At 41.1% G+C, this 11192-nt stretch overlaps 2 protein-coding genes and 1 non-coding gene across 3 annotated transcripts; all 3 read right to left on the reverse strand.

Moving 5' to 3' along the window:
• Positions 1–212: 212 nt before the first annotated feature.
• On the reverse strand, positions 213–319 carry LOC122312033. The gene has a single exon (XR_006242948.1). It is a non-coding gene; the product is annotated as a small nucleolar RNA R71 (small nucleolar RNA).
• A 7850-nt stretch (positions 320–8169) lies between these two features.
• On the reverse strand, positions 8170–8730 carry LOC122310250. The gene has a single exon (XM_043124132.1). It carries the CDS (start codon positions 8728–8730, stop codon positions 8170–8172), a length of 561 nt encoding a protein of 186 aa, XP_042980066.1.
• A 1358-nt stretch (positions 8731–10088) lies between these two features.
• Positions 10089–10871, reverse strand: LOC122310252. The gene has a single exon (XM_043124133.1). The coding sequence runs from the start codon at positions 10869–10871 to the stop codon at positions 10089–10091; it is 783 nt and encodes a 260-aa protein (XP_042980067.1).
• Between the last annotated feature and the right edge of the window lie 321 nt (positions 10872–11192).

An 11192-nucleotide genomic window follows, 5' to 3' on the forward strand; every position in this document is an offset into this window, starting at 1 on the left:
CTAATGTCCATATTGCAAATTTCTAAGAATATTGTGATACTTTTAAACATAATGTAGTGACAGATGATGTGATTCGATTGAGACTTTTTCCTTTCTCACTTAGGGAAAAAGCAAACACTTGGTTGAACTCTTTGCTAGCCAGCATCATTACTACATGGGAGGAGTTGGCACAAAAACTCTTAGCAAAATATTTCCCTCCCAAAAAGGTAGCGAAGTTAAGGAATGATATTGCTATCTTCACCCAATTTAAGGGTGAATCATTATATGAGGCATGGTAGAGATACAAGGACTTATTGCGCAAGTGTCCGCATCACAACCTCCCAACCTGGGTTCAAGTACAGACATTTTACAATGGTTTGGGACCCATGAATCGATCTATGGTTGATGTAGTCTCTACAGGAGCTTTGATGAGTAAGACTCATAAAGCCGCATATGAACTTCTGGAAGACTTAGTGTCTAATAATTATCAGTGGACCACAGAGAGAGTAATGCCAAGGAAGGCGACCAATGTCTTTAAACTTGATTCTATCTCTATATTGGCGGCACATATGGCAAATTTATCACAACAAGTAGGTAAGATGAACGTCAATGCTAGTCAAACTAATGTTGTTTGTGATCATTGTGTAGAAAATTATTAGAGTATTGACTGTCAAGTGGGAAATCCTTTTGCTCAACAAAGTGCTAAACAAGATAATTACATGTCAAATTTCCAATGCCAAAACAATCCATATGCAGACACGTACAATCCTGGATGGAAAAATCACCCCCAACTTTTCATGGGGCAACAATCAAGGGCCGGCGAGACCACCTTAATAGTTTCCACAACAAGAGAAGAAGCCGACATTTGAAGAGATGTTCAAGCAATGCATACAAAAGACATATTCGTACATGAAAAAGACAGATTCATTCATACAAAAAAGTGATTTGGCGATCCAAAATAACTCGGCTTTCAATCTGCAACCTTGAGGCTCAAGTCGATGTCCTTGCAAATGTGCTTACCAAGAGGATGGCACGGACTTTGCTAAGCAATACTGTGATCAATCCGAAAGAACATTTCAAGGCAATATCATTGAGAAGTGGGTGAGCATATGAGCAGTCACAAGTAGCAAATGCCGAGCAAGATGAATTTGAATATAAAGTGGAGTCCAAGATGAAGAAAGTCGAGTTTGAGATGAAAGAAGTGGACTAGACCGAGGAGATAGCCGACCAAAAAGCTAAGAAGACTAAGGAGAATAAAGGGGTTTCAAAACCCAAGAAATCCATGGAGTTTACATTTGAAACTCATTTTCCTTCAATTTATGATCCACCAATTTCTTTCTTTTTTAGTATATTTAAAAAATTGCATATTAATATTCCTCTCATTGAAGCCTTAGAGAAAATACCTAAATACGCTAATTTTTTTAGGATATATTATCAAACAAGCAGAAATTGGAATAGCGTGAGACTGTGATGCTAACCAAGGAGAGTAGTACAATTTTACAAAAGAAGCTACTGCCTAAGTTGAAAGATCCAGGGAGTTTCACAATCCCTTGCACTATAGGAAATTCCTACTTTGAGAAAGTTTTATGAGATTTAGGGGCAAGTACTAATCTAATGCCTCTCTTTGTTTTCAATAAACTAGATCTTGGAGAAGCAAAGCCGACCACAATCTCTCTACAGTTGGCAGATAGATCTATCAAATACCCGAGAGTACTTATTGAGGTTGTATTGGTGAAAATTGATAAATTCATCTTCTCAGTTGACTTTCTTGCGACGGGGAGAACCTTAATTGATGTCCAGCTAGGGAAACTCATTTTGAGGGTCGGCGAGAAGCTGGTCACTTTTGATGTATTTAAATCTATAAATTTCCCTTCTGAGGTACATTTTTGTTTTCAAATAAGCGATTGAGACGTGGTCATGGCCAACGAGATTTATGGAGATGAATTTCTCAAGCTACCACTTCAGGTATTTCTTACTCACTCTACGCCTATTGAATCCGAAGACGAAGAGGTTATGGAGTGTGAGAGATATTTGGAAGCTACAATCTTTTCCTCCTTCAATAAAATCGAAAGCGAAAGAGTTAAATTCATCTCAGTCACCATCTCCAAGGTAGGAACCACCCAAGCTTGAGCTCAAACCACTTCCATCAAATTTACGCTTTCTTAGGCCAAAACTCTACTTTTCCAGATATTTTTAACAGTTCCTTGAGTGATGTAGAGGTGGAGAAGTTGTTGAGTGTCTTGCGGGAACACAAGATGGCCTTGGATTGAATCATCTCAGACATCAAATGAATTAGTCCTTCAATTTGCATGCACAAGATTTTAATGGAGGATAATTTTAAGCCAATCGTCCAACCCCAAAGGAGATTGAATCCATCCATGCCAGAAGTGGTGCATGAAGAAGTACTAAAGCTGCTAGATGCCAGGGTTATCTATCCGATCTTGAACAGTGCATGGGTAAGTTAGGTACAACTCGTCCCTAAAAAAGATGGGATAAATGTGATCAAGAATGACAACCATGAACTTATACTGATAGTGACAGTCATGGGATGGCAAGTATGCATAGATGAAGACTTGATGATGCAACTTCGAAAGACCATTTCCCATTACCTTTTATTGATCAGATGCTAGAAATACTTGTGGGCCATACTTAATACTATTTTCTGGATGGATATTCTGGTTATAATCAAATAGTCAATGCACCAGAAGATCAAGAGAAAACCACTTTCACTTGTCCATATGGAATATTTGCATATAGGCGGATGCCTTTTGGCCTTTGCAATGTGCCAGCCACATTCCAAAGATGCATGATGTCCATCTTCTTGGACATGGTGGATAAATTTTTTTAAGTCTTCGTGGATGACTTTTTAGTTTTTGGGTATTCTTTTGACAATTGTTTGTCTAACTTGTCTTCAGTTTTGCCTAAGAGAAAACCAATCTAGTTTTGAATTGAAAAAAATGCTACTTCATGGTCGAGGAGGGGATAGTGCTTGGCCACCGAATTTCCTTTAAGGTAATTGATGTTGACCGAGCAAAGATATAAGTAATCAACAACTCCCACCACCTGCCAATGTGAAGGGCGTAGGAAGCTTTTTGGGACACACTGGGTTCTACAATTGGTTTATTAAGGATTGTTTCCAAATTACTAAACCTCTCTATAGTTTATTGATTAAAGACACTCTATTAGAATTTTCAAATAAATGCTTGCATGCTTTTGAAACTCTTAAAAAAAATATCAGCAGCTATAATTGTGTCACCGGATTGGAATTTACTATTTGAATTAATGTGTGATGCTAGTGAATGCTATTGGGGCTATTTTGGGGCAAAGAAAAGATAAAATTTTTCATGTTATTTATTAGGCAAGTAAGACTTTAACATAAGCCTAACTTAATTATGCCACTAAAGAAAAAGAATTATTAGCGGTGATATTTGCCTTTAAAAAATTTTTTTCTTATTTGATAGGGTCAAAAGTAGTTGTCTACACCGATCACTCTGCTCTTAAATACTTGTTGTCAAAGAGGGATGCCATACCGAGACTATTAAGATGGATTTTTCTTTTACAAGAGTTCTATTTGGAAATAAAAGATAAGAAAGGTATTGAGAATGTAGTTGCCGACCACTTATCTTGTCTTGAGCTTAAAGAGGCGGCTAGTTGAGAAATTTCCAAGTAATACGACCTTCTTGAATGAGCAATTGATGGCTATACAAGTTGTTCCATAGTATGCCGACATGGTAAATTATTTGGTGTTAAGAATTCTATCAATGGAGATGACATATCTACAAAAGAAGAAGTTACTTGAAATATTATTTTTTAGAGGAACTTGTTCTATATTAGCTGTGTGGACCAGATAATTAGGAGATGTGTGCACGAGGAGGAGATGGAGAGCATACTTAGACACTACCACTCATTAGAAGCAAGCAACCACTTTAGTGTAGCCAAAACAACAGCGAAAGTTCTACAATGTGGCTTTTATTGGCTAGCTATTTTTAAAAACTCTTTTACTTTTGTTACTTTATGTGATTATTGTTAAAGAGTTGGCAATATGTATTGGAAACATGAGATGTCTTTAAATAACATTTTAGTGATTGAATTATTTGATATTTGGGGTATAGATTTCATGAATGCTTTTTCATCCTAATATTCAAACAAATTTATTTTGGTGGCTATAGAGTATGTCACCAAATGGGTGGAGGTAGTCGCTTTTTTGACCAAGGATGCAAGTTTCGTAGTAAATTTCCTATGGAAGAACAATTTTTGAAGATTTGGCACTCTAAAGGCCATAATCAATTATGGTGGCAAGCATTTTTGCAATTGCCAATTTGAAGCGCTACTGCCTAAGTATGGAGTTACTCATCATGTGGCGATACCATACCATCCTCAAACAAGCTGCCAGGTTGGGGTGTCTAATTGGGAGGTAAAGTGCATATTGTAAAAGACCGTGAGTACCTCTCAGACAAACTGGGCGAGAAGGTTAGATGATGTGCTATGGGCCTATTGGATAGTATTCAAAATACCGATCGGGATGTCACCTCATCAACTCGTTTATGGAAAAGTATGTCATCTACCCATGGAGATAGAACACAAAGCCTATTAAGCGACAAGGACACTGAAATTTGATTTACAAGCAGTTGACAAGAAGTGAATATTGCAAATCAATGAGATGGATGAGTTCTGCCATGATGCTTATGAGAATGCTCAGATTTGCAAAAAATAAAAGATGTCATGATAAGCATATTCTAAGAAAGGAATTCGAAGTTGAGCAAAAAGTTTTATTGTTTAACTCAAGACTTCTACTCTTTTTGGGAAAGCTGCACTCTCAAGGAAAATATTCAATTGGAATAAAAGAAAGAAAATCAATGGAGCATCTCTTACTTTTTTTCATTCTCTTCTTTAGTTTTTCTTCCTCTTTTCCATTGAGGACAATATGATATTTAAGTTTGGGGGAAGGGAATTTATTTTATTTTTATTAATTTTAAAAAAATAATAATAGTAATAATAACAGTATAGTTTGATGAATAAAAAGACTATGATAAGAATATAATTGAAATTGATTATAATTTTTGGAAAAAAATCTCATTGCTTAAGTCTAGTTGTTAATTCTTTACTTGATCGTGCTTAAGTTGATATTTTCTATGTTCAATGAATGCTTATAATGATCATTAATTGTTTTGCATACCTAGAGAAACTTTATATGAATTTTTTGAATTTGTATGGTTTCAACTTACTCTAAAACTTATTTGATTACACTCAAGGCGAAATTCTAGACATAATATTATTGGAGAAGTGATTAAATGATTCTTTGGATCAATTTTTTTTTTTGAAGCAAAGACTGTATTAATATTCTTAAATCAAGTCCTTAATACAGTGCAGGATTAGATCAAAAGATGTGGTATAACCACTAATGCATAACGCATCCCTGCTTAAGGCATGAGCAACAAAATTGTTTGCTCTCACAGTGTGCCTTGCTAACCAAGATGAAAAGGAGTTCATGGTTATTTTTGTGTCTGAAACGAGTTGGCCTACATATGTATGGGTTTCTGTTGACGAGTTGAGGCCTGACACGACTTGCAGTGAGTCCCCTTCCATAATAATGTCTCTGTGTCCGGTGGCCTTGCAAAATAGGGAGGCTTGAAGTGCTGCAAAGGCTTCTGCCATAAATGGATCAGGGAACAGATTGTGCTTCATTCTGAGGGTGGCCAGTACTCTGCCTTCCCAATCCCTTATGACAGCTCCCACTCCCACTGTGCAGGTACCTTTAGAGATAGAGGCATCCCAGTTTAACTTCACTTTGCCTGGAGGAGGAGCTTCCCAGCTAGGACCACACTGTCTGGAGGTTAACTGAGGCTTACCCTGCTGAGAGACCTGCTGTAGCTCTTCTAATAGATAGGTGGATTGCTGGGACACCTTCCTAGGGTGTTGTAGAGTGTGTTTAAACACCAGTTCATTCCTCCTCTTCCATATCAGTCACGAGGTGACAGCAAAGACTTTCAGGTCCTCTATGTCCAAGGCCTCTATGAAGACTTCCACTAGCTCCCTGAAGTGGTGGAAAAGGGGGCCAGCTTTCTGCAGCTTCCTTGAGCTCAGTGACCACACGTCCCTGGCTGAGGGGCAACTCCATAGGATGTGCTCCACTGTTTCTGGTTGCAGACTGCAGACTGGGCAGGCAGGGTCTTCCACTGCTCTCCTCTTCATCAGATTGTCTCGAGTAGGGAGTCCATTGAGGCAAGCCCTCCAAAGGAAGGTTTTGGTGGCATTGGGGACATTTAGGTTCCAGACTTTGGTCTAGGGGGGCTTAGAAGGGCTTGGGGCTGAAGATTGACCATTCAGTTGCTCATCCTTCTCAGTAAGAAGATGGTAAGCACTCTTGACACTGAATTCACCCGAGGTGGTGCACCTCCACACTCTTCGATCTGGCTTGGGGTAAGGGCTGAGTGGTATGGCTACTATGCATTCGGCTTCCTCCCTTGAGAACATGGCATAAACAAGGTCTCTCTTCCACTGATTTGTAGAGCTACTAATGAGATTAGAAACCTTGGTATCAGCCTGCAGGAACCTGACTGAAATGGGAGTTCTGTAGATCGACTGTCTTAACAGCCACCTGTCATTCCAAATTTCAGTTGAGGCCCCATCACCTATTCTCCACACCAATCCCTCTTTAAGTAATGACCTCGCTGCTAGGAAACTCTACCAGAGGTATGAAGAGTTTTGTCCTAACTTTGTGGACAGGAAGGAACTTTTACTGAAGTACTTTTCCTTAAGAACCCTTGCAGCAAGGGAGTCTGGGTTGTTTACAACCCTCCAGCCTTGTTTGGCGAGAAGGGCTAGATTAAAATTGGAGAAATCCCTAAGGCCCAGGCCACCTTGGCTCTTTGCTTTCCTCAGCTGGTTCCAATGGATCCAGTGTACCTTGTGTTCCTGTGGTTTGTGATTCCACCAGAAACTTCTCACCATTTTGTTAAGTTCCTGTAACAGGAGTCTTGGAAGCTTGAAGATCCCCATGCTGTACGTAGGGATGGCCTGAATGATGGATTTGATGAGGACTTCTTTCCTTGCTTGGGAAAGGAACTTGTTCTTCCAGTTGGAAATTCTGTCTTGCACCCTGTCCAGGATTCCCTTTAAGGATTGAGCTCGGGACCTGCCTATGAGGGCAGGTAGGCCCAGGTACTTTTCATATGAGGATGTGCCCCTTATCCCTGCTATGCTGGTAATGAAGCCTTAGCTTCCTCCCTGGTGTTTTTGCTCAAATAAATAGAGGTTTTGTCCTTGTTGAGCCTCTGACCAGAGGCAAGTTCATAGACTGCCAGTAAGTTGTAGAGCCTGCTCCATTCTACAGGGTTAGCTTTGCAAAACAAGAGGCTGTCATCTGCAAAAAACAAGTGGTTAATTGAAAGAGATTTCCTTCTAATTGGTAGTCCAGTGATAAGGCCCGAACTCTCAGCCTTGTTGAGCATGCAACTCAGCACTTCTGAGCATAGGATGAAGAGGTAAGGGGATAGGGGATCCCCTTGCCTCAGCCCTCTTGTTGGATAGAATTTGTCTTGAGGAGTGCCATTGAGAATGAGAGAGTAAGACACTGATTCTACACACCTCATGATTAGATTTACCCACTTCTGGTCTAGGCCAACCTGATGCAATATTGACTTAAGGAAGGGCCACTCAATTCTATCATAGGCTTTGCTCATGTCGAGCTTGAGTGCCATAAAACCATCCCTGCCCTTTAATCTAGCTTTCATTGTATGTAGTGACTCAAAAGCCACTATTATGTTGTCTGTTATCAGCCTGCCTGGGACAAAAGCTGTCTGAGTTGGAGAAATTATTGCTGGCAACACTAGTTTCAACTTGTTGGCCACAGTCTTTGTTATAATCTTATATAGGACATTGTAGAGGCTGATGGGCCTGAAGTCTGCCACTAGGGAAGGGGATGGTTTCTTAGGGATCAAACTAATGAGAGTGTCACTAAGGCCATTTGACCACTGACCTTTGTTTAGAACTTCTAGGACAGCAGAGGTGACTCGAGGTCTTATGGTATGCCAATGATCTTGGTAGAAGCACGCAGGAAAGCCATCTGGTCCAGGTGAGCCTAGGGGATTCATGCTGAACAAGGCATCCTTGACTTCAGCTGCAGTGAAGGGTCTTGCAAGGGTAGCACTCATCTCTGTGTTGAGTTTTCTAGGCATAGCTCCTGTGCACTCAGCAATGCCTTTTGGGCTTGATGAGGTAAAAAAGCTCTTGAAAGAAGCTCTGAAAAATTTGGCTAATCTCCTTCTGACTAGTGGTCTCATTTCCTTCATTATCCCTTATGTTACAGATGAGGTTCTGTTTTCTCCTTTGGCTGGCACACTTATGGAAGAATGAAGTGTTTCTATCCCCACCTCTCAACCAGTTTTGCTTGGCCCTTTGTTGCCACTTGGAGTTTTCTGCCTCTAAAAGCGAGTCCACTTCCTTCTGAAGTACACTTATTTCTGTGTAAAGGTGTCCCTCATTAGTTTCTTTGAGGGAGCTGAGAATTGACAGTTTTTCCTTAATAAGTGCCCCTTGATTTCTTCTCATTTCCATACTCCAATTCTTCAGACCCTCTTGACAATACTTTAAACCAGTGATGGATCCTGTTAGGGGGTCTAAATGGCCAGTTGTCATACCCCAGTGTTGTTTGATTAGGGCCTCACACCCCTCTTTTTTACTCCATGATGCTTCATACCTGAAAGGTCTCACACGTTTGGGAGTTCCCTGGTTGACCTTAAGCTGAACCATGATGGGACTGTGATCTGAGGAGGCTGCTGTCAAATGAAGAACTGAATGGTACTCAAACTTGCCTAACCATGCTGTGTTCCCAAAGGCCCTATCTAATCTTTCTTTTGTGAACTACTCTCCACTCCTGTTATTAGCCCAGGTATACTTGTCCCCTTCGAACCCCAAGTCAAATAAGTCACACTGGGCTAGAGTTGATCTAAAGTCTCTGATTTGCCTGTAAGGCCTATGTGCTGCCCCATGTTTTTCATCAATGCTGGTTATCTCATTGAAGTCGCCAAAACACAGCCAAGGGAGATTTGTTGTGGGGACTAGCTCCCTGAGCAGGAGCCAAGTTTCACTTCTCTTGGCTGTGTTGGGGTGACCATAGAAACCTGTTACCAACCAGGGAGCGTTGTCACTAGGTAACTTGATGGTTGCTGATATGTGCCAACTGGTGTATGTTGAGATATTGAGCTCAATGTTAGAGCTCCAGAGGAAAGCCAAACCGCCACTTCTGCCTCTACTACTCACTGTGAAGCAGTTGTCAAAACCCAACTTATATCAGATGGACTCCATTCTATCTCTACTGCATTTGATCTCAATGAGAAAGACCAAAACTAGGGACTTAGCCTTCACCAACAGGTGAAGCTCATGAATTGTCCAGGGGTTCCCAAGCCCCCGGCAATTCCAACTCATGCAGTTCATTAGACTTGGTGGGGCTGCTAAGCAGCCTCCACCTCAAGTCCCTGGTTTAGGCTCTTGTCAGGGATGAGCTTTGCCTTGAGTCTTTTGGATACATGGGTGTGGGACCTTGTCTCGATTAGAGATGCTGGTCTTTTTGCTTTGATAGGAGAGGGAATGGACAATTGGGTATTGGTGATATCTAATATGGTTGGGCTTTGTTTTCTGGCCTGCCTCTTCCAGGTACTGCTTTTTTTAGAAATGGGAGTTGGCTTTGGTCCAACCTTGTTAGAAGGGTTACTAAGAAGGGTAAGTTTTGGGCTCGAAGAGGAAAAAACTTTACCCCCCTTATTTTCTGCAGTGGGCTGGCAATTATCCAAAGCATTAAAAAGGAAAGGCTGTTGAGAGGGGCGAACCTGAAACGTATCCTCTGGGGCCTTTAGTTGCTCCATGATTGTTTCTGCATAATTCCCAGGTTTTAAGGGGTCTGCATGCCTACTTGTGTTGTTTGCAAGTTGTTCAGCTGGCGTGTCCCTGGCCTGGCTAGTTTGACTAAGGGTAACCCGTGTACTTTTTGAGCCGTAGGCACTGGCAGGGATGTCATGCCATGCCTCCCCAACAACTCCATCTGACATTGATCTTCCATGGCCATCTCTTTCTGCACTTTCTCTCTCCGCCTGTTTCCAAGGGTGTATTCCCTAAGGTTGGTTCTCCGGTGAACCACCATACTTCTTCACTGAAACTTGAGGTGGGAATGAGTTGGGAGCTCTCATCCATTGACCATATTGGTCTTGGGGTTGGTTGTTTAGACCAAAGTTGGGGCATTTGCCATTGGCATGTTTGAAAAGGCCACATTTAAAACAGAAATTGGGCAGACGTTCATATTTGAAATGAGACCAGAGTTGTTTACCTCCTGAGTTAACCATCCTACCTCGAACCAGTGGCTTGGTGACATCCACGTCTACTTTGAGTCTGAGGTAGCTCCCCCAACTGTGTCCCTGTTCATCTACTTCCACCGTATGTACCTTACCAATAGCTTCCCCTATCTTTTCCCCCAGTTGTCTATTCATGCCTGCGAAAGGGAGGTTATGTGCTTGCACCCAAAACGGCTCTGTGATGAATTGCACTTCGTTAGGAGACAAATCACTCTCGAAATCCTTGAGGCATATAAGGTGGCGGTCAAAAGACCATGGCCTGCCATGCAGGACTTTCTGCTTATCGGATAGAAGTTGGAACTCAAGTAAGAATTTGTTGGGGCCAAATTCTTTGAAGGTTATCCAGCCAAATGTATTCCACACTTTTGCCATTGTACTTTTGAATGCCTCTCGGTTAGCTGTTCTGTCGTTGAGTATTGAAGCAAGGAGGCACAAGTGACCTCTCAATTTGGAAGACAAGGCTTCTTCCTCTGGAAGGAAAAGCTCCTGCTGTTCTGCTTCTGTGAGTTTTAGTGAGCTCCACCTTAGTGCAAGCTCTTCTTCCATGTTGAAACCTCTCAGGACTGAAGTCCAAGAGACTAGAGCTTTGTCAAGCGACAAAGCAGAGAACCCCACTCGACCGAGGAAGACTTAATAATTTCTACCGATTCTTTGGATCAATTGAGCCTTTTAAGCCTACCTATATACTATATTTATCCCTATACACCCCTTTGAGCTTTATTGAATTATATTTTGGCTTTATATTTTCTTTCTTGTAAATCTCATATACCCTATCCTATTTGAGCTTAAACACTAATTTCCTTACTTTTCAAGAGAACTAAGTCTACACAAAGTCATAGACTCACAAGAGAATGAAAGGCAAAAGAG

Source organism: Carya illinoinensis, chromosome 5 (genome assembly GCF_018687715.1).
Source record: "Carya illinoinensis cultivar Pawnee chromosome 5, C.illinoinensisPawnee_v1, whole genome shotgun sequence".
In the NCBI taxonomy this organism is placed as follows: domain Eukaryota; kingdom Viridiplantae; phylum Streptophyta; class Magnoliopsida; order Fagales; family Juglandaceae; genus Carya; species Carya illinoinensis.

Bases quoted from the DNA above. Each gene is read 5' to 3' on its own strand.
- LOC122310250 (XM_043124132.1), bottom strand. From the start codon at position 8,730: ATGGTTCAGCTTAAGGTCAACCAGGGAACTCCCAAACGTGTGAGACCT.
- LOC122310252 (XM_043124133.1), bottom strand. From the start codon at position 10,871: ATGGAAGAAGAGCTTGCACTAAGGTGGAGCTCACTAAAACTCACAGAA.